The 24,070-nt window shown below is 44.9% G+C and overlaps 1 protein-coding gene across 1 annotated transcript; it reads left to right on the forward strand.

Moving 5' to 3' along the window:
* Positions 1-5,593: 5,593 nt before the first annotated feature.
* LOC132571176 (zinc finger protein 232-like) lies at positions 5,594-22,435 on the forward strand. Its single transcript, XM_060237870.1, has 6 exons — positions 5,594-5,994; positions 7,229-8,388; positions 14,729-14,855; positions 16,164-16,259; positions 19,308-19,751; positions 21,696-22,435. The coding sequence occupies exons 2-6, from the start codon at positions 7,717-7,719 to the stop codon at positions 22,259-22,261; spliced, it is 1,905 nt and encodes a 634-aa protein (XP_060093853.1). The 5' UTR covers positions 5,594-5,994; positions 7,229-7,716; the 3' UTR covers positions 22,262-22,435.
* The last annotated feature ends 1,635 nt before the right edge of the window (positions 22,436-24,070 follow it).

The raw sequence follows: 24,070 nt of genomic DNA on the forward strand, positions 1-24,070 counted from the left end.
CAAAAAAAGTCCTGGAAAAATACCAGGCCCCACCTGGAGTTTGACAACCCATTCCCTGATCCTAATTTCCACTCCAAATTTCACCATGCAGAGTATGGAAGAGATTAAAATACCCTCTTCAAGGAACTGTACTTCTTAGGCCTGGGGCAAGAGGACTCTGGCCATCTACCTTCTCCAGACTGCAGAAATTAACACCACAGGGCAATGATGCTAGTTGTAGCTGCTAGAAATGGCAGCCTCCAGGTGGGGCCTGGAGATCTCCTGGAATTACAGTCCCCAGGTTCCACACTCAAATATCTGGGATTTCCCAATCTGGAGCTGACAACCTCACTGGTGGCCTGCGGGACCTGGCAAACCTATGAGGGTTCAGGGCTAGGGGTTAGGGTTGTCAGGTCTAACTCAAGAACTATCTGGGGACTTTGGGGGTGGAGCCGGAAGGCTTTGGGGGTGGAGCCGGAATACGGTTGCCAAGTCCAATTCAAGAAATATCTGGGGACTTTGGGGGTGGAGCCAGGAGACTTTGGGGGTGGAGCCAGGAGACATTGGGGTGGAGCCAAGATCAAGGCTGTGCCGAGCAAAATTGAACTCCAAAGGGAGTTCTGGCCATCACATTTAAAAGGACGGCACACTTTTTCAATTCCTTCCATAGGAAATAATGAAGGATAGGGGCACCTTCTTTTGGGGCTCATAGAATTGGACCCCCAGGTCCAATCTTTTTGAAACTTGGGGGGTATTTGGGGGAACAGCACTAGATGCTATACTGAAAATTTGGTGCCTCTACCCCAAAAGACAGCCCTCCCAGAGCCCCAGATACCCGTGGATCAATTCTCCATGATTTTCTATGGGAATAAATCTCCATAGGGAATAACAGAGTCCCCAGCAGACATTTCCTTCCCCTCCCCCCGCTTTCTGATGACCCTGAAGCGGGGGGAGGGCCTCCAAACCCGGGGATCCCCTGCCCCCACCTGGGGATTGGCAACCCTAAGCCAGAAGCAAGGGTGGGACAAGCATAATGGAACTCCAAAGGGAGTTCTGGCCATCACATTTAAAGGGACCACACACCTTTTAGATGCCTTCCCTCCATTGGAAATAATGAAGCATAGGGGCACCTTCTTTTGGGGCTCATAGAATTGGACCCCCTGGTCCAATCTTTTTGAAACTTGGAGGGTATTTTGAGGAGCGGCACCAGATGCTGGGCTCAAATTTGGTGCCTCTACCTCAAAAAACAGTCTCCCCAGAATCTCAGATACCCACAAATCAATTTTCCATTATATCCGACAGGAATGACTCTCCATAGGGAATCATGCAGTGCCCAGCTGACATTTCTCTCCCCCTGCCTCTGCTTTCAGATAATCCTAAAGCAGGGGGAGCACCTCCAAACCAGGGGATCCCCTACCCTCACCTGGGGATTGGTAACCCTAGTAGGGGTGAAGGGAAGTATCTTCAAAGGTTAGCCATCTTGCCTTATGGGCAAGGGGAAATCTCCCAATTGTTCTCCCTTCCCCTTCAGGGTGACCTGGCATTATACGGGAGGGATAGGGTTGCCAGACCCTGGCTGGGAAACTCTTGGAGATTTGGGGGCGGAGCCCAAAGAGGACAGGGGCCACATTGGGTTGCAGTGCCGCACAGCCCACCCTCCAAAGCAGCCATTTTCTCCAGGGGACCTGATCTCTGCCATCTGCTGTAATTCCAGTGGGTCCTAGGGTTGCCAAGTCCAATTCAAGAAATATCTGGGGACTTTGGGAGTGGAGCAAGGAGACATTAGGGGTGGAGCCAATATCAAGGCTGTGACAAGCATAATTGAACTCCAAAGGGAGTTCTGGCCATCACATTTAAAGGGACAGCACACCTTTTCAATTCCTTCCTTCCATAGGAAATAATAAAGGATAGGGCACCTTCTTTTGGGGCTCATAGAATTGGACCCCCTGGTCCAATCTTTTTGAAACTTGGGGGGTATTTTGAGGAGAGGCACTAGATGCTATACTGAAAATTTGGTGCCACTACCCCAAAAAACAGCCCCCCCAGAGCCCCAGATACCCGTGGATCAATTCTCCATGATTTTCTATGGGAATAAATCTCCATAGGGAATAATAGAGTTCCCAGCAGACATTTCCCTCCCCTCCCCCCGCTTTCTGATGACCCTGAAGCGGGGGGAGGGCTTCCAAACTGGGGGAACCCCTGCCCCCACCTGGGGATTGGCAACCCTAGTGGGTCCCCCGCCTGGAGATTCCTAACCAGTCTCCAACTTCCTTCTAATAGAAAAGCTGAGGAACCTGAGCCCATCAGCAGGACAGCAAAACTAAGCCACTGGTTAACAAGGTATATGGTTCTTCTGCATACTTGGTCAATTCCCTAGATATGCAGAAAAGCATTACTTTGCAAATGAGATAAAATGGGAAGAACAACCAAGCCTGTTGAGGACTGAGCATGTTCAGCAGCTCCAGGAGGTGGGGAAGGTTGAGGGCGGTTGAGCAGAGAAAGAAATTTGGCCTGGGGGGAAATCCCCCGCATGCCTTCTCTCTTTGTTAAAGGCTTAATAAGATATTTACCACAAGGTGATTTCCTTCCATATCGTGAAGAGGTCTGGCTGCCCATTTCTCCACATTAAGTCTTGCTTAAAAGGAAAGGACATTTTCCCCCAGGCCTCTTGGCAACCTACATTACACTGTAATCCTGAATCCATGTACTGTTTTTCATCCCATTTTGTTCAGATAATAGGTTTGCCAATCCTCAGATGGGCAAACCAGAAACTGCAGTGTACTGATTAGCAAACACTAGAAATAAACCACTGCTTTTTTCTGTTGCAAATGAATGCTTAAGCAATTTCTTTCAAAATGATGCAATTATATTATCTTCACAAACCAAAATTCATTAAGTGTCCACAGAAAAATCAAAAAGCTATTTCACACCACTCTTGTAAGGTAGTACTTTCAAAAATCAAAATGTTATTTCACACTACTCTTGTAAGGTAGTACTTTACAGTCCACTGTCTCAGTTCTCCTTTGCTTGAAAGACGTAGACAGCACCACGCTTGTATAGGATTCCTCCTATGGGTAGCAGACCGAAGTCTGACAGGTGTGGCGGCTACACAGGTCCTAGGTTCCGTTCTGTGTTTCGTTCACCTTCCACTGGCCGCTTTCTTTTAGCTTTGGAGCTCGTGCTGTAGGCAATTGCTCACATGTTACAATACAGTGTTACTTTGCAGCTTGCACGAATGATTAATATAATTTAATAATATAATAATAATTGCATCATTTTGAAAGAAATTGCTTAAGCATTTATTTGCAACATAAAAAAGCTGTGGTTTATTTCTAGTGTTTGCTAATCCTCAGATGGGGGCAGGGGATCCTCTGGTTTGGAGGCCCTCCCCACCCCCCACTTCAGGGTGATCAGAAAGTGGGGAGGGGGGGAGGAAATGTCTGCTGGGCACTCCTATGAAGACCCATTCCCATAGGGCATAATAATGGAGAATTGATCCACAGGTATCTGGGGGGCCTGTTTTTTGAGGTAGAGGCACCAAATTTACAGCATAGCATTCGGTGCCTCCCCTCAAAACACCCTGCAAGTTTCAAAAGGATTGGACTAGGGGGTCCAATTCTATGAGTTCCAAAAGAAGGTGCTCCTATGCTTCATTATTTCCAATGGAGGGAATAGGGTTGCCAAGTCCAATTCAAGAAATATCTAGGGACTTTGGGGTTGGAGCCAGGAGACTTTGGGGGTGGAGCCAGGAGACATTAGGGGTGGAGACAAGATCAAGGCTGTGACAAGCATAATTGAACTCCAAAGGGAGTTCTGGCCATCACATTTAAAGGGATGGCACACCTTTTCAATTCCTTCCTTCCATAGGAAATAATGAAGGATAGGGGTACCTTCTTTTGGGGCTCATAGAATTGGACCCCCTGGTCCAATCTTTTTGAAACTTGTGGGGTATTTTGGGGAGAGGCACTAGATGCTATATTGAAAATTTGGTGCATCTACCCCAAACAACAGCCCCCCCAGAGCCCCAGATACCCACGGATCAATTCTCCATGATTTTCTATGGGAATAAATCTCCATAGGGAATAATAAGAGTTCCCAGCAGACATTTCCCTCCCCTCCCCCCGCTTTCTGACGACCCTGAAGTGGGGGGAGGGCTTCCAAACCGGGGGAACCCCTGCCCCCACCTGGGGATTGGCAACCCTAGGAGGGAAGGCATTTAAAAAGTGTGTGGTCCCTTTAAATGTGATGGCCAGAACTCCCTTTGCAGTTCAAGTATGCTTGTCACAAGCTGGCTCCTGGCTCCACCCCTAATGACTCCTGGCTCCACCCCCAAAGTCCCCAGATATTTCTTGAATTGGACTTGGCAACCCTATCTGACAAAGAACACGAAAGAGGCAAGTTTTAAACCCAGAGCCTCATTTTGCTAGGACTTAAATATACTCTTGCTGCAGGGAGCTCTGATTCCTTTAAGAGTTGCCTAAAATTTATTTAGGGAGGTATTTATAAGATATCCTGTTAGTCTTCTCAGCGAGGACACAAAACGGCTGAGAGCATCCTTATCCTCCCTCCAATTTCACCCACAACAGAAATCAGTTCCTTTGAGGAAAAACAGCTGCATTGGAGGGTGGACTCTATGGAATCATATCCCCACTGAAGCCCCTCCTCTCCTCATGCCCCACCCTCATCAGACTCCACCCCTAAAATCTCCAGGTATTTCCCAACACAAAGCTGGCAGCCCGACTTCACATTAACAGCAACCCTCCAGGGTAGGTTAGGTCAAGAGTATGTGAGTGGCCCGAGGTAAGGTTGCCCATCCCCAATTGGGGATAGGGAATCCCCCAGTTTGGAGGCCCTCCCCCTGCTTCAGGGTCATCAGAAAGCGGGGGTGGGGGGGGAGAAGGAAATGTCTGCTGGGCACTCCATTATTCCCTGTGGAGACCAATTCCCCTAGGGTATAATGGAGAATTGGTCTGCAAGTATCTGGGGCTCTGTGGGGGGGGGGCTGTTTTTTGAGGTAGAGGCACTACATTTTCAGTATAGCATCCAATGCCTCTCCTCAAAACACCTTCCACGTTTCAAAAGGATTGGACCAGGGGGTCCAGTTCTATTATCCCCAAAAGAAGGTGCCCTTATCCTTCATTATTTCCAGTGGAGGGAAGGCATTTAAATGGTGTGTGGTCCCTTTCAATGCGATGGCCAGAACTCCCTTGGGAGTTCAATTATGCTTGTCACACCCTTGCTCCTGGCTCCACCCCCAAAGTCCCCATATATTTCTTGAATTGGACCTGGCAACCCTAGCCAACAAGTTTCCATGGCAGAGTGTGGATTCTGTGCTCTTAAAGGGTCACTGGATCTGGTGCCATTACCAGGTGTCTGTGTTAGTCTCAGGTCAGGAAAAGCATCCTGTTTTCTCATCACAACAACCCTGTGAGGTAGGCTCAGGGGTGGAATTCTAGCAGGAGCTCCTTTGCATATTAGGCCACACACCCCTAGTGTAGCCAATCATCCAAGAGCTTACAACAAAGAGCCTTGTAAGCTCTTGGAGGATTGGCTACATCAGGGGGTGTGGCCTAATATGCAAAGGAGCTCCTGCTAGAATTTCACCCCTGGGTGGGCTAGAATGTGTATGACTGGCATTCTGTGAGGAGAATGAGGACTGGAACTCTGAACATCTCACCGACTACCTTTTTATTATGACCATATTTTAACAATTTTGTTGCTATTGGAAAAATGCTTATAAATTTGTTTTATTTATAATGCAACTATCCGCTGGTCCATTCCAGGCATCTAGCAAAATAAAAATGGCATAAGGCAGTTATCACAGGCCAATAGAAATCATAGTCACCCAACAGGAAGAAGAAGAAAAACATTACCTGGTTTGTGGATCCCATTGGGCTGCTGGCAACCAGAAATGCCCTTTGACCTGGAAGCGCTTCTCCCTAACACTCAGTGCCTGCACTGAAGGAGCAGGCAGTGCGATTTAGTCTGGATCTAGCACTCTTCATATTCTCAGAGGTATGTTTTCTTTGGTTTACATCTTTACTCAACAACCTCCCTTGAGAGAGTTCCCAGCTCTGGGTTGGGAATTTGCTGGAGATTTGGGGAGGTGGAGCCTGAAGTTGGTGGGGGTTGGGAGGAGAGGGAGCTCAGCAGGGTATAATGCTATATAGAGTCAAGCTTCCCAAGTGGCCATTTTCTACAGGCAAACAAATACGTATCACCTGGAGATGAGTTAGTGGGAGATCTCCAGCCAACACCTTGAGTTTAGCAACTCTCCCCTTTGAAAAGAGAGGAAAATTGTAGGGAAGGGGAGCATAATTGAGGCCTGGCTGAGATTAAACCTTCAGGATGAAATGATTAAAATGAGACACCCTTTGAAACCATTGATTTCAGACACATTTTTGGGTAAAGTCTGTTCTTTCCTACAACACAGCTCTGTTCAGAGAACACAGGATCCAAGCCTAAGTGTTTGAATTTTGGTTGCAATCCTGTGCAGACTTAGGCTGGCATTCCTAGCACCTGGTCAGGGTTTATATATATATAAGCATTACCTGGTTTGTGTGTGTGTATATATATATGAATACCACATGGATGGTGTGGAATTGTTTTCTGTGGCCCCAGAAGGTAGAACCAGAACCAATGGGTTGAAATTAAATCAAAAGAGTTTCCAGCTCAACATTAGGAAGAACTTCCTGACCATTAGAACAATTCCTCAGTGGAACAGGCTTCCTCGGGAGGTGGTGGGCTCTCCTCCCTTGGAGGTTTTTAATCAGAGGCTAGATGGCCATCTGACAGCGATGAAGATCCTCTGAATTTAGGGGGAAGTGTTTGTGAGTTTCTTGCATTGTGCAGGGGGTTGGACTAGATGACCCTGGAGGTGCTTTCCAACTCTATGATTCTTTGAAAACACTACCTGGTGTGTGTGTATGTGTGTGTATGTGTGTATATATATATAAACCCTGACCAGGTGATAGGGATATATATTGCTTATTTGCCAGATGTGTTTGTAAAAACTATTTTATGTGTTATTGACCACTGATGAAGGCCTAAGAGGCCAAAACTCATATGGCCTTGTGTTGCTCATTTGCCATTTATCATCTACTTTGTATGCGGGATTTATAATAGCATATGTCAAACTGATTCTGGATGGCTTTCAATGCAGTGTGGTATTCAGAACTTTTGCTTTTAACTACATAGTTGTGTGCACTATATAATATATTTCTTTTCTTACAAATTTTATCTGCTGTAGCTCGAATTTTGAGGCCTTCTCAGTACATTCCTGGTTGCATTTGTTTCCCCCTTCTCCTTTGCACCTCACCCGCCTTGCTGCCGAAGGTGAGGGAAAGCCATGGGGAGCCTTGAAGAACCATCTTGTCCAATGATGCGCAACATTTCAAAACTCTTTCTTGAAATGAGTGGGATTTTTTAAAATTGGGGTTTCCCCCTCACAATTTGTTATACAAAGTTCAGGTATTTTTTTTATTCTGTCTCTTTGCTGTAGCAAGAAACCTTCCCCCTCCCCTTTCTGTTCTGCTAATCAGGAATACTCCTGGGCAAAAAAACCCACACAAAACCCCCACAACTTTCTTGAGGGAAAATTTATGAAGGATTCGAGAGGATTAGCCCAACTGGTCTCAAGGTTGCCACAGACTGAGGCCCAGACAGTCTTCAGGCTACCAGAAGTAGAATTGCCAGATCTCCTCTTCTAAGGTCAGGGAGAAAGGCAGGAAAGTAAAAATGGATGTAGGGTTCCAAAGTGCATATAAAGCTCCGTTCATCACCCAAGTTAAGTGTTTTGAAGAGTTTCCAAAACAGGAAGTTCCCCAGAAAACAGGGGCTCAGTTGACTCAGCAGTGCATAACCCAAAGGCAGGAGTTCCTGAGGGGACAGAATTCCCCTCAGATGGGGTGGGGGAAGAAGCCGGGCCCCTGGGAGGACACCAAGGCCTTCCTGGCCTCCTTCGAGCAAGTGGCCCAAGCCTGCCAGTGGCCCCGGGAAGAGTGGGTGGCCTGGCTTCTCCCAGCGCTCAGTGGAGATGCCCAGAAAGCCTTTAACAGCCTGGAGGCCAGAGACAGGGAGGATTATGGGAAAGTGAAGGCAGCCATCTTGCGTGGAGAAGCCAACAACATGGAAACCCTGCGCCAGCACTTCCGGCAGTTCCGCTCCCGGGAGATGGAAGACCCGCGGCAGATTTACAGCCAGCTGCAGGAGCTTTGCCACCAGTGGCTGAAGCCGGAGAGGCACTCGAAGGAGCAGATCCTGGAGTTGCTGATCCTGGAGCAATTCCTGGCCATCCTGCCGCCAGAGTTGCAGAGCTGGATCAAGGCTGGCGGCCCCGAGAACTGCACTCAAGCTGCGGCCCTGGTGGAGGATTTCCTCTTGAGCCATCAAGAAACTGAGACATGCCAGGTAATATTTTATGGAATATTTGATTGCCTGAGTTTCTGCATGTGGGGAAGAGATTGCCAACTTGAGTGGCAGGGATGAAACCTGACCTGTCGCTCAGTCTTGTCGAAAGCAAGGGGGGGTGAGGGTGGGAAATGTCTTCTGGTCACTCCATCGTTCCCTATGGAGACCGATTCACATAGGGTATAATGGAGAATCGATCCACAGTTATCTGGGGGTCAGAGGGCTGTTTTTTGAGATAGAAGCACCAGATTTTCAGCATAGCATCCACTGCCTCTCCTCAAAATACCCTCCAGGTTTCAAAAAGATTGGACCAGGGGGTCCAATTCAACAACAACAACATCAAGCCTTTATTGGCAAAAAACAGATTTAGCAGTACAAATAACAATGCAAGTAATATAAAATCCTGGAAAATAGAGTACGCAGGGAAGCTAATGTACATAAAATGAGTAAAATATATGTAAGTTCAAGTTTAACCAAATTAAATGAATAAAACAAATAAGATATGGTCATTCCAGAGCCAGTCTCTATCGGATTTCCCTGGCCTGTTGAAGAAATTCGGCAACCGTTAAAGTTAACTCAGAGCAGGTGTCATTTAAAAGTCTGTCGGCTTTGCCTGAATCAGCACAGCTCAGCATACCTGCTAAAATATCTTGCAAATATGTACGACGAATCTCATCATAAAGGGGACAATTCAATAATACATGGGAGATAGTTTCGATACATTTGGGATTACAAAGACAATGTCTGGCAGAGTATTCAATCCTGTTAAATCTGCCAAATAAAATAGCAGATGGTAATGCATTGCATCTCGTTAACGAGAACGCACGCCGTTGTGGTGGTGCTTGCAGAGAGGAGAAATATGACGCTAATTTCCCTACAGAAAGAGGAAGTTCAAAATTCAGCGGGGAGCAAGTTTTGTTGGCCAGGCTATATAATTTTTGCATTTCAATATCCAAGATTCTAAGCTTAAGTTTCAAGAATGCATCTTTTAGGGATAGCATAAGAAGTGAATCTATATCTATACCCATAGACTTAATTTTCCTCTCAATAAATACTAACCAATTTGAAAAATATGGATTCTGAGAGCAGTTGATATAGAAGGCTCTCCGAATCAGAATAGAAATGTAGCCGTAACCAGTATTTAAATAACGTTAGCCATGCTTGTGTTTCCATAAGATTCATCCCTGTTTCTAAACATAGAACTGTATATGGTACGCACTTCGGGAATCCCAGGATTTTCCGTAGAAATTTTGATTGGACACCTTCAATGTTGTTGTCCAAGGCTGTGATCCAAACTGGGACCCCATATAAGAGCTCTGGTATCACTTTAGCCTTAAAGATTTTTAGCGCAGCTGGGACAAACTGATTGCCTCTACTATAAAAGAAGCGCTGAATAGCTGCAACGTTAACATTGACTGACTTAATTATACAGTTACAGTGATCAGTCCGAAGTGTGTTATATTGGAAATGAATTCCTAAGTATTCATGGTATTTTACTTGTTCCATCTCTTTGCCACCTATTGACCATTTTGTTGGCTTCCAAGATTTGGAAAATACAACAATTTTAGATTTGTCATAGTTCAAAAGGAGCTTATCGTAGTTAAGAAAAGTGATACAATGGGCAAGCAAGCGTTTTAATCCAATTCTGGAACAAGATAGTAAAACTGTATCGTCCGCGTACAAAAGAAAGGGAACATGTCTGGCACCGAGTTTAGGGCTATGATGATCGATATCTGACAAAAAGGGAGCCAGGTCATTAAGAAAGAGGTTAAACAGAAAAGGGACCAACACACAGCCTTGCTTAACCCCTTTGTTTAATGGGATTTTTGACGTAAGATTGCCTGATGAAGAGCATTTGACCTGACAAAAGTTAGAAGTATATAATTTTTCAATAAGCATAAGTCTTTTATCAATACTTGATGTTCAAGTTTAGCCCAAAGCAGGCTGAATCAAATGCTCCCTTTAAGTCGAAAAAGGCTACATACAATTTCATCTTTTTCCTAATAGTGTATTTGGAAATTAGATGAGACAAGGCATTACAACGATCGAGAATAGTTTTGCCATTACAAAATCCCAGTTGTTCCGGACCAATAATTTTTTCTCGTGTCATCCATTGTTCAAGTTTACTCAACAGATGTTTAGAATATAGTTTGCCAATGGTAGATAGGAGAATAATCGGCCTGTAATTATTTGGGATGGCAGGATCTCCTTTTTTATAAATTGGGATCACTATTGAGTTGAGCCAGGCTTTAGGAATTATGCCTGTTCTGTCAATACTTGTAAAGAGGGATGCCAGCGGAGTAGCCCACCAATCTGAATCTTAACTTTAGGATTTCAGAAAGAATAGCATCAGGGCCTGCTGCTTTACCTAATTTCAATTGCGAAATTAGTTCTTTAACTTCATCAGAAGGCACAGAGGGCCACTCCGGAAGATCTACCTGAGATAGTTCGAAAGGTCCAGAAGTGTATAAAGTACTTTGGGAGAACATAGAAAAGAAATATTGGTACCAGACATTGGCTGAGATAGCAGACATAGAAGGGGCATCAACTCTATGGGCACCTGATACAATAGACCAGAATTTTGTAGAGTTCTTTAAGATTATGGCCTGGAATAGCTCCTCCCATTGAAGCTTAGCATAGTCATTCTTTTTGTTTATGATAACCTGAGACAACTGATTTTGAAGATCAAAATACTCTGGTGGTGAGGACAAAGCCCCGGAGTCACGGTAACATCTATAGGTATTGCGCAACAGAGTTTTAACGGCTCTACATTCTTTATCAAAACAGGGCTGCAGAGATTTCATGTTTCTTTCCCTTTTTACATTTTTAGGTCTAGCATTTAATGAACTAAGAATGTTAGATACTAGGGAATCATAGGCTGTTATTAGCACTGAAGGATTAGTTGCATTAGTTAAAACACTTCTAAGATTCGAAAGGGAATGGGAGGGTTTCTGGTGTCCTGGCCCCACCCTTGGACCTCCTGATGGCACGTGGGTTTTTGTACCATACCATACCAAACCTTTAGTGGCATAATAGATTCAGATAAAAATACACAGAATATAAAAATTTAAACATTGGAGATAAAATCAAAATAAAACCGAGCTTACAGATGCATTCAAACATGGTCAGAATTAAATTTAAGGATGTCAGCAAGAAATTTTGCCACAGCCTCACTAACCACCCCCTCAGGTTTTTGTTTTGTTTTGTTTGGCCACTGTGTGAGGGAGTGTTGGACTGGATGGGCCATTGGCCTGATCCAATGTGGCTTCTCTTATGTTCTTAGGGCAGGGTTAGGGGAGGGGAGGGACTTCAGTCCACCTTTCAAAGCAGTTGTTTTTTCCAGGTGAACTGATCTCTGCCACATGTGTAATAGCAGGAGATCTCCAGCTACTACTTGGAGATTGGCAACACCCCCCCCCCCACACACACACGCACACTTCTACAGCAGTATACCGCATACCCTGCAGTTGTGGACAGGTCGACATTGGGACCACACAACATGGCATCCAGACAAGAATAAAAGAACATGAAAGACACAGCAGACTTGGCCAGGAGTGTCGAACTCATTTGTTATGAGGGCCAGATCTGACATAAATGAGACCTTGAGGGGCCGGGCCATGTGTGTACCTATTTAAAATTAGATAGCAGATATATAAATTTTATAACGAACACAGACAAACACAATTATATATTTTTAAAAAAACTTAAAACATTAGCACTCATTGGTCTTAAGGATGCTTTCTTTGTATTTCTCCCATGGGATCCAGGGGACTGGGCAAAGGAAGCTCTGGCTCTTTCCTTCCTCCACCGGGGGAGCCTCAGCCAATGGAGAAAATAGAGGTTTTGCTCTGTAGCTCCTGAGCAACTGAGCAAGCCTTGCAAAGCAAGCTGTGATGCAGAAGGCAGCAAGAGAGAGGGAGAAGGAAGCAGATGACAGCCAGTTGCTCAGGGGCCTGATAGGCGCCCTCCAGGGGCCTGATTCAGCCCCCAAACTGCATGTTTGACACCCCTGGACTAGGCCAACCTGAAAAATCAGCAGTGGCTGAACACAGCATCTTATTCCAAGGCATTGTAATGCTGGACAGCCCATCCAGTTACCATGTCAGATTATGCAGGGAAGCCATTGAAATCCACAAACATAAACAAAATTTCAACAGGAAAGAAGAGAATTTAAAAATGAATAGGGCATGGCTTCCAGTCCTGAAAAACACAAAATGCTCTACAGCTTATAACAACACTACAGATAAGATTAGAATTCCAACAGGCAATCCATATGCAAAAAAACCTTCTCAGGGAAACTCCATATACAAAAGAACCTCCTCAGGAAAGCTCCTCCATTAACATGTCACAGCCTAGGAAATTCGAGAAGATAATGACTCAGCTCTACTCCACTTTCCTGAGTAGATATAAATTCCTACCATTTCCTTTTTCTTTCCTCTCACTTTGACACAGAGAGAACTCTATCATTCTGTCTATCCCCTGAGGATACCAGTCACAGCTGCTGGCGAAACGTCAGGTACTACTATGCCAAGACCACAGCTATACAGCCCGGAAAATCTACAACTACCTATGTAGAGCTGTCTGCTGCCTGCGGGATATAGGGATGGCTGCCAAACAGGGTTGCTAGCAACATAGAGAAAAAAACATCCTATCCCTTAAATAGAGGCTCAAAATGTGGAAATGGGCAACTGAAGCCTTTTCATGTCACGGTGGTGGATCACCCTTACCTGGCAAATCATGTCCCCTTAAGCTTCTGTTAAAGGGTATTTTTGTTGACAACCCAGCCACTCAGGTTGCTTCCACATGAGAATTCTTCCCCACATGGGCGTTGGGAAGCCTCTACTACAAACGGTCACTCTACAAATGACATCACAGCCAAGCTGGGCACGATTCTCCTAATTCCCATTTTTATTCGTGTTTCCTCTGGATAAAAGATAAGCCCCGCTTCCTCCAAAGTGAAGAGTGGCACAGTGTAGCAGCCATCTAGACACTCCCTTGTTGTAGCCCCCATGTAGAATGGGGCAGAATGAAACTCCTCCTTCAAAATTTTGGGGTCTGAGTACTACACCCCCAGTACACCCTTTTCAGCCCTTTTAGGGCTTTTTTACTCGCTGTTTCTTTACAAAGCCACACAGTAGTACCCAAATCTCCATCAACAAAGCTGTCCCATATGGTGGTGGTGGTGGTGGTGATGGAGGAGGAGGAGGAAAATGCCACTGAGTTGCAGCTGACTTGGTTGGCGTGAGCAACTCAGCATGCCTGGACAATGAGGGACGCTACATCACTTTAAGTCTGTGTATCCTATCCTTGGATGGGATGCCTCTTTGTTTTAACCTGGGAACTGCCTTCTGCTCTGCCTTTGTCCTTTCTCACTTCTCATGACCTTCCATGGAGACACATGTCTCTGCAGGTTTTTCTGGTAGATACAATGCCCTCATACTCCCGTACACATGATACCTGATTATTTTGGCTATTTGTGATAGGTTCCTTTTAGAAAGTACGAGATAGATAGTATGATAGCTAGATAGATAGTACTAGATAGTACGATAGATAGGACGATAGTACGATAGATAGGACGATAGTACGATAGATAGGACGATAGTACGATAGATAGAATGATAGAACGAACGAACGAACGAACGATAGATAGATAGATAGATAGATAGATAGATAGATAGATAGATAGATAGATAGATAGATAGATAGATAGATAGATAGAGAACACTTCTTTCTCTTCTTTCAACTGCAGCCTAAATGTGAACTGGATCTAGTTGAATAAATGTAAGTTCGCCTTTTTTGCAATATACTTTTTGGGAGATTTATTTACTGTACTCAGGGTTATGCTTCTATAATTGAGCAAAACTCTGCTATATTAACCAAATATCCCAGTAGATTATAGTGACCCCTTAGGGTTTTCAAGGTAAGAGACTAACAAGAGGTGGCTTGCCCTTGCCTGCCTCTATGGAGCAAACCTTGACTTCCTTGGTGGTCTCCCATCCAGGTACTAACCAGGGCTGACCCTGCTTAGGTTCTAAGATCTGGTGAGATCAGATTAGACTGGACCAGGATGTTTTTTTTTTTAAAGCAGGAACTCCTTTGCATATTAGGCCACATCCCGCTTATGTAGCCAATCTTCCAAGAGTTTACAGGACTCTTCGTACAGGGCCTACTGTAAGATCCAGGAGGATTGGCTCCATTAGGGGTGTATGGCCTAATATGCAAAGGAGTTCCTCCTACAAAAAAAAGCCCTGTGCTGGACCAGTGACGTCAGGGCCAGTAGTAAATCTATTGACAAATGAGTTCTGATCTGAGCAGGAGTGTCCCTATTTTGCCATTTCAGGCTCCCCCAGATTTGAAAGAGGAGACCGTGTCTTTGGGTGAGGCCGAAGGGACTGCACTAGAAACCAACCCAAGAACGATATTCTGGGAAGTGATGGAAGAAAGCTGTGGGAATGCAGACCTTTTTGGTAAGCATCTTTTTCTCCTGCTCCTAAATCCTCTTTTAGGTCCTCTGTATGACCAAAACGAATCCTGAAGCCGTTCTAACTGCTTGGGCTGCCACAAGATAGGGTGATGGGCCAGCCAGGGTCTTAGGTGACCTTTTAAGAAGTGGATTTGAGAAACCTGTGCAGGGGAAAGCCCATCAGAGGCTTAATAAGCTGTGATGCTTATGTGGACTCTCCATGTCCAGAGGCAGCATGCTGTAAGATCAGCTACTGAGGTCCTGCTCCAGATGCCTCTCACAAAAAGAGAGAACGTAAGAACATAAGAGAAGCCATGTTGGATTAGGCCCATCCAGTCCAACACTCTGTGTCACACAGTGGCCAAAAACCAGGTGCCATCAGGAGGTCCACCAGTAGGGCCAGGATTCCAGAAGCCCTCCCACTGTTCCCCCGCCCCCCCAAGCACCAAGAATACAGGGCATCCCTGCCCCAAACATAGTAATCCATCTATACCTTGTGGCCAATTGCCTCTGATGGACTTCTGCTCCATCTGTTCATCTAATCCCCTCTTAGATAAACAGCCTATGCCTGTAACAACAAGCCTGTGCCTGTAACAACAAACAGGGCAGGCTTAGTCATTGTTGACGTTGGGAAGAGCAGCCGTGAAGGTGCTAGAAAAGACTCTTTAGTGTAAAGAGATGTCGCTAGCAGCCAATATGCAGATAATCCATACTACAGTATTCTTTATTGCTATGGATGGATGTGGAAACAGGACTGGAAAAAGCTGACAGGAAGAAAGTTGATTCATCTGAAATGTTGTGTTGGAGGAAAATTTTATGACAGCCATGGATTACCAAAACACAAATAAGTGGGTTCTAGGTCAAATCAAGCCTCCCTAGAAGCTAAAATGCCTAAACTGAGGCTATAATATTTTGGTTACATTACTAGAAGACAAGAGTGCTAGAAAAGACAATAATGCTAGGGAAAGTTGAAGGCAGCAGGAAATGGCATTCACCAGGCTGCCAGTACTATTTTAAGGCTCTTGGATCTTACAGTAAACCCTGTAAGAAGAGCCCTGTAAGCTCTTGAAGGATTGGCTACATCGGGGTGTGTGTGTGTGTGGCCTAATATGCAAAGGAGTTCCTGCTACAAAAAAAAACCCTGCATAAAATTATTATTAATTTTCATTTATAGTACCTTTCTTACCAAGATCCAAGGCAGGTTACAAATATGATAAGCAAACTTTTCACTCAGTCAGCAAGCAGATTACACAATAAGACAACACCAGGCAAAAATAACCTTTCTTTTCCTGTTTCTCTCTCCGATCTGAAGGAGGCTTCCTTGTTCCCAAGCCTGAGCCAGAACAAGAGGAAACACAGTACCTCTGGGCCTGCGAGGATGGAGTGACTTTCCCAGGTAGCATCTCAGGTAAGCGGGGCAGGGGGGTTGTTGAGAGTCATCATGGGCTTACAACCAATGTTCCCTCTAAGCTGCAAAGCCTTGTGAGCCAAAATTCTACTTTGTGAGCTACTGGTATTAAAGTTGAGAGCTACTGGCATTAAAACTGTGAGCTGTTGCATTATTGTGCTCTGGGGCCATTATTCCTGTGCTAAACAAAAAATGCAAGCTGGAGGCTAAAAATCTTTGCGCTAGCTCACGCTAACTCAGCTTAGAGGGAACACCGCTTAGCACTAGGTCTTTCTGGAGCATGGAAAGTGAAATAGAAGAGGAGAATGCCTCTAAGCATACCCAGAGTACATTTCTTCCAGCAGTGAAGTAACCACAGCCTGTCTTTTGGGACGCATAATTAACCAGTGTTTTGTTGTTGTTTTTAAAGAGGAATGAGACAGATTCCGGAAGTGTTAATGCATTAGCTGCTATGAGCGGGCAGGGTCCTATCCCTGTCCTACTGCTCCACTGAGCAAAGTTTATTTATTTATTTACCTCGCTTTTCCTTTTGGCTCAAGTCTGAAGCCTTCTGCCAATCTCTGGAGCCTTCATCCAAATGAACACAGTTTCAGTCAGGGCTGTTTTTGTAACAGGCACTCTTTGCATATTAGACCACACCCCCTGATGTAGCCAACCCTCCTGGAGCTTACAGTAGGCCCTGTACTGAGAGCCCTGGAAGCTCTTGGAAGGTTGGCTACATGAGGAGGGTGTGGCCGCAGGACTTTTTTTTTTTAGCAGGAACGCAGTTTCAGCTGGCTTGGTGTCAGGGGGTGTGGCCTAATATGCAAATGAGGTCCTGCTGGGCCTTTTCTATGGAAAACCCCCCTGTGCAAAACAATGGTGACATCAGAGAGGTGTGGCCTAATATGCAAAGGAGTTCCTGCTACAAAAAAAAGCCCTGTGTTGATCTGGAGCGAAAGATCAAGACTCAAGTCCAGCAGGGCCTTCGCTGTTGTTGTTTTGCTGTCAAGTCACAGCTGGCTTAAGATGATTCCCCCTTGGGGTTTTCAAGGCAAAAGGTGTTCAGAGGTGGTTTGCTGTTGCCTGCCTTAGCACTGGGATCCTGATTATTCCTCCTGGGATATTTGGTCAATATAGCAGAGTTTCTCCCAGTCAAAGAAGCACGATTCTCAGCGGAGTCCATAAATCTTCCAGTAAGCATATTGAAAAAGAATGTCAACTTAACATTGATTCAAGGAGCTCCAGTTCACATTCAGGTTGCTGTTGAAAGGAGAGAAAGAAGCCTAATCGAAAGAGTACTTTCCTTATCACAAATGGCCAGCTTGTCCAGTATAATGCACGGGAGCAGGGCTTTTTTTTTGTAGCAGGAACTCTTTTGCATATTGGGCCACCCAACCCTGAGGTAGCCAGTCCTCCTGGAGCTTACAGTAGGCTCTGTACTAAGAGTCCAGTAAGCTCCAGAAAGATTGGCTACCTCAGGGGTGTGTGGCCTAATATGCAAAGGAATTCCTGCTACAAAAAAAGCCCAGTGTGGGAGTATGAAGGCATTGTATTTACAAGAGAGACCTGCAGAGACATGTGCCTTTATGGAAAGTCATGTGAAGCAAGTGGGCAAAGCAAGAGGAGAGCTCAGAGTAGGATTGCCAGGGGAGTTTGGGGGTGTAACTGGGAGACTTTGGGGGTGGAGCCAGGAGCAAGGGTGTGACAAGCACAATTGAACTCCGAAGAGAGTTCTGGCCATCACATTTAAAGGGACTGCACACCTTTTAAATGCCTTTCCTCCATTTGGAAATAATGGTGGATAAGGGCACCTTCTTTTGGGGCTCATAGAATTGGATTCCCTGGTCCAGGCCTTTTGAAACTTGGGGTTAGAGGAGAGGTACCAGATGCTATGATGAAAAACAGCCTCCCACCCTGAGCCCAGATACCCACAGATTAATTTTCCATTATACCCTATGACATCTGGTCTCCGTTGGGAATAATGGAGTGCCCAGCAGACATTCCCCCCCCACACTGCTTTCTGATAACTCTGAAGCAGCGGAGAGGGCCCCCTTGACCAGGGGATCCCCTGCTCCCAAATGGGGATTGTATAAATACAAAACTGCTAAGACGCACCATAAATTTTAAATGACAGAACAGTGTAATGTGAAGGTCAGTGGTGCTCTGACCAGGCTTGCACATAGAACTTCAAATGTACAAAAACATACTTTAAAAAGATATTCCCACGAAACAGTTCAAAAGCAGTTCAACAACACTTTCCAATCACAAAGGAATTCCAGTATTTAATTCATGGAGCTAAAGGAAGCCCTTCTAAAGATGTCTGTTCAAGGTATCAAGACGTTTCATCTGTTTTTCTTCAGTTTGGAGGCTTATTTACAATAACCCAGTCTTTATAATACATTCATAGGAGACCATATAACATTTTTTGCCACTGTGTGACACAGAGTGTTGGACTTGATGGGCCGTTGGCCTGATCCAACATGGCTTCTCTTATGTTCTTATGTTCAACAAGGTTCAAGACATATCTGATAGCTTTCCAGGTTCACACATGACCTGGCCTGACATGGCTCGGCCCAACCAGGTCTCATTTATGTCAGATCCAACCCGCATGAGTTTGACACCCCTGGGTTAAAGTGTCAGGCTAGGATTGGGAAGAACCAGGGTCAAATCTCCATTCTGCTGTGGAAGTCTGCTAGTGACGGACCAGTTAAGCAGTCTCAGATTAACCCTCCTCACAGGGTTGTCATTGGGAAGATAAAATGGAGATGGGAATGATGTAAGCTACTTTGGCTCCCTGTTGGGGAGAAAAATGGGGGGTTACAAGCAATGTTCACTCTACGCTGCAGTGTCTTGTGAGCAAAAATTCTACTTTGTGAGCTACTGGCATTAAAGCTGCGAGCTACTGCATAAATTTTTGTGCTTTGGGGTCATCCTTCCTGAGTTATGACAAAATCTGTGGGCTGGAGGCTAAAATTCTGAGCTAGCTCACACTAACTCAGCTTAGAAGGAACACTGGTTACAAGTAAATTAAAGAAATACAGAGTGCTTTTCTCACCTTTGAAACAGGAGACAGGATTCTGAGCGAGAATGGAAATGAGAATCCTCTGCAAGGAAGCCCCGAGCAAAGAGAACTGCCTGAGGCCCTCCTGGGATATAGCCAAAGCGATGGTTTGTTGAGGCCTGAGGCCTATGAAGCGGGGCCCAGCTTCACACCACCCCAGAGAAATCCTCAAGGCAAGGCGCACGAGGAGCTTAGAGGGACAAATGAGGGGATTACAAATGGCATCATAGCATCCCTGAAAGAGAAGAGGCATAGGTGTCCTGAATGCGGACATAAAACCTCTTTCTCTTCAGACCTTATCAGACACATGAGAATCCACACGGGAGACAGCTCCTACCCCTGCATCAAATGTGGGAAAACCTTCAAGCACATATCAGGACTTAATGGTCACCAGAGGACTCACGCATCCAAACCAAACCCCTCTGGATCTTCACAGAGAATGCTTCAAGGTAATTTATTTTATTTTATTTAGGCAATTTCTATTCCGCCCTCTTTCAAAATGGGCTCAGGGCGGATCGCAACATTCTAAAAACAGTATAAAACAACAGTTAAAACCACTCAATGTAACAAGACAAATTTGCTAGATCCCAATTATACCACAAATGTCCAAGGAAAAAAAATAGTTCCTCTTTATATTATATGCAGAAAGGGGCGAAAGACTACGGTATGGGACTATAAAAGTGAAAAATAATTTTAAAAAACAAAACAATCAAATAATAAGTAAAATATAATAAAAGAAAAGAAAAGCAAAAGGTAGTTTTACACCATACCAAACCTTTAATGGCATAACCGTTGCAAATAAAAATACACAGAATGTAAAAATTTAAACGTTGGAGATAAAATGAAACCGAGCTTACAGACGCATTCATACATGGTCAGATTTAAATTTAAGGATGTCAGCCAAAAATTTTGCCACAGCCTCGCTAACCTCCCCCTCAGTATCGTTCAATAAATAATAACAGGGTGGCAGAATAGACAAATCTGGGGAGAAAGAAAGCTTGCAAAATAAATCTTTACGGAGATTATGATAAAAGGAACAATCAAGCAATATATGCTGAATTGAGTCGGGAATATTCGCTTCACAGGAACAGAGTCTGTTGCCTAAAGGGACTTGATGATATCTCCCTTGTAAAACTTTGGAGGGAAACGCATTTAGTCTAGCCAACATATAAATGCCCTGCGATGACTTGGAATGGTTAAGTCTGATAGATAATGGGGCATTTTGCCACAGAAAGCATAAAGAATTAAGGAAACTGGGGAGCAAATATAAGGGTCTGTTGGACGTAGTTTTGTTTCCTCCAACTCCCAACAGTCTCAATTTAGGTAGTTTTACACTTCACTTTAATGATACTGCTCATACAGCCAATTCAACTCTGAGCAGTGTCACACTAGGACTAATTTTTAAAAAAAATATTTATAGATGTATCTATATAATATAGATATTTTGTAATTTTTAAGCTTAATTGACTGAGGAAAAAAATCTTGGCAATTGCCAATGTAATATTAAAATATATCCCTGCTAAAAAAACCCCCTCAGATTATCCAATTCACCCCTAGACTCCTGGATATAAAGTTTTATCAAACTACCTTTTGCCACATTCAGCAGGTTGCAACAGAATAGACAGTGTTGAGGAGTGTCTGTTTGGCCAGAACCGCATTGACACATTGCTCCCCTGGTTTAATGGCATTCAGTCTAGCCAGCATAAATAAGCATGGAACTGTCAGGAAATCAAAGTAAGATGGAAGAGATTGTGGCAACATGAAACCTAGATATAAAGGTGAGCACACTCTTTGTGCTTTTATCCTGGTACCTCCAAAGGTAGTTTTATTATATGAATATCTGAACAATTATTGTAATGTCATGTAACTACATAGGGAAGGACTGTGGCTTGGTGTCAGAGCTTTCCATGCAAAAGGTCCCAGGTTCAATTCCCAACATCTCCAGTTTAAAAAATCACGTTTGGTGTAGTGGTTAAGTGCGCGGACTCTTACCTGGGAGAACCGGGTTTGATTCCCCACTGCTCCACTTGCACCTGCTGGAATGGCCTTGGGTCAGCCATAGCTCTCATAGGTGTTGTCCTTGAAAGGGCAGCTTCTGGGAGAGCTCTCTCAGCCCCACCCAACTGACAGGGTGTCTGTTGGGGGGAAGGAAGGTAAAGGAGATTGTGAGCCGCTCTGAGACTCTTGAGATTCAGAGTATAGGGCAGGATATAAATCCAATAGCCAATCCAATCCAATGTAGGAAAAGAAGATGCAAAAAGACATCCAGTTAGGCCCTTGCAGCGCTCTGCCAATCAGAGAAGACCTTGGTAGAATTGGTTCAGTATAAGGAATTCAGTTAGATTTTAGTCAAAATCCAGGTAAAACACCTGGATTAATCTGTCTCCTTGCAGAAAAGAAGGGAAATAAGCAGGGAAAGAAGAATCTTCAGAAGGAAAGTAGTGAACCGGAGGAGGTGAACAGTATGCTGGCAGAAGTATCCCAAAATATGATACCTGAGACAGCAGTGATTCCCGAAGAAGAAAACGAGCTAAAAGGACATCCGGAGGAGGAGTCGACAAGGAATCAAAATGACTCCATTAAGCTTGTGGAACATAATTCATCCACAGACGAGGACACAAGGACCGTGTGGGTCAAAAGGTTATCATATCTCCAGGGTGGCAAAATACGTCCCCACCGATCAGGTGTCCACGAATCCCCCCACATTGTGGAGAAATCCTGTGGCCCTCCCGTGAATGGCCAGCCCATTCGGAGAAGACGGTGCCTCATAGGCAGCCAGCAGATCCATACGGGAGAGAAGTTTTGTAAATGCCCCGAATGTTGGGAAAAACTTCAGAGCGGGTGGGCGAAGGAAGATCAGAAGACCCATCCAGGGGAGAAACCCCTCATCTGCTCCAAATGTGGGAAACGCTTTCGTTGGAGAAGCTGGTTGAGAAAACACCAGGAAGCTCACACGTGACAGGAAAAGGCATCAGTTGGCAGGAGACGGAGAACGGAAGATCCACACTGCATTGAGATTGTGGGACTTTAACTAGATGCCGCTACTGTAAGTCTAAAAGTTTTCCAGGCAGTCTGCAGCCTGTTAAAACCACAGTTGCATAAAACAATAAACTCACAAACAACGTGTCAGAAATGTAGCACCAACAGTCTCAACATTACAGACCTACATCAATCTCAGATTTCCATATTAAATTCTCAGTGAAAAACAATGGTTATCATCTGTTCTTGCGGTAAGACCCCGACAGGCATTCTCTAATGGCATTCTCTGGGGGAATGCTGTTAGAAAGGGGCACCAACCAGTAGGGGGGTGGAAATCACTCCTTATGGATGCTGGTTTTGAATCCATCACCTTAATTAGGACCTTACTCAGGGGTTTTTTTGTAGCAGGAACTCCTTTGCATATTAGGCCACACGCCCCTGATGGAGCCAATCCTCCAAGAGCTTATAGGGCCTACTGTAAGCTTCAGGAGGATTGGCTACATCAGGGGAGTGTGGCCTAATATCCAAATGAGTTCCTGCTACAAAAAAAGCTCTGGCCTTACTGTTTGATCTTACAGGGCAGGAGTAGAGCCCGGTGGGTGGGTGGGGGTGGTGTCATTTGAATAAACATTTTCAAAAGCAGATATCCAGACAGTCTCTTAGAAGCAGAGTTCGGCCACTCAAAAATCCATTCAAGAGAAACGGAATGAGTTCTATTCCAGAAAGTTATGGTTTAAATTCCAGTTTAAGGAGATATCAGATCCAAAGGGCAGACACGAAGACTGTTGTATCCCTAATCCCTCTCTGAACTAAACTCTCCTCACTCAGGTTGCTGAGGGATGCCGAGAAGCCAGGCAAAGCCCACCTGTCTGGTGAAAGACCGCTAGCATAATCTCAGGACTTCAGCCTCTTTAGGAATCCAGCATCATATATTTTAACCCTTTTCTGTACTTGAGATAATAGCAAGTGTTCTTCTGAACCAGGAGGATGCTTGCTGTTGTTTTCCAGTTAGAGTAAGTGGGGATTGATTCTTAGATTTCCTCCCCCACTCCATTAATGAAACCCTTCTCTCTTTTTAAAAGAGTTTTCAAAGGGGGGAGGGATCTTTATTCAGCCACCATACTACTAGTGGTCCCCCCCAGGTGCTCCTAATCCTATTAGATTAAGCATAAAGTGGTGGTTCATCTAGAGAAGAAGATGCAGATAAGCAGGAGGGGATTGTGGGAAGTTCTGACCTCTCTGCCCCTGTGCTAGTCCTTGGGGCTCAGAGCTCTTGCAGTAAGGAGACAGAACGGGAGCGACTTCCACCATTACATTTTGGACAGGTTACGTCCCTCCCTTTCTCCCTTCCTCAGTCTGGTCCGTATTATCTTGATCACTTTCAGAACGTTCTTAGACCTCTTGAGGAGAGAATCCACACCCAGAGCAAGTCCCTGTTAGTTGGTGTTGGGGCGACGCTTCTTTGGACATGTAAAGAAGTTGTTCGCATATCAATTTGAATCGAGACACATCCTCACCTCCTGTTCTGTTTTTGAATGGCATTTCCACCACAAGGATGGAGACCAACATGGGAGGTGCTTCCCCCCACATACACCAGAATGGTGGTGCTTTCCCCCTCCTCACCCGTACCAGGGGCTTTTTTTTGTAGCAGGAACTCCTTTGCATATTAGGCCACACCCAATTGATGTAGCCAATCCTCCTGGAGCTTACAGTAGGCCCTGTAAGAAGAGCCCTGTCACGCCAAGCCCTCCAGTCTTCCACCATCCTCTGGAGTCTGTTCAAATTCGTA

Source organism: Heteronotia binoei, chromosome 5 (genome assembly GCF_032191835.1).
Source record: "Heteronotia binoei isolate CCM8104 ecotype False Entrance Well chromosome 5, APGP_CSIRO_Hbin_v1, whole genome shotgun sequence".
Lineage (NCBI taxonomy): Eukaryota > Metazoa > Chordata > Lepidosauria > Squamata > Gekkonidae > Heteronotia > Heteronotia binoei.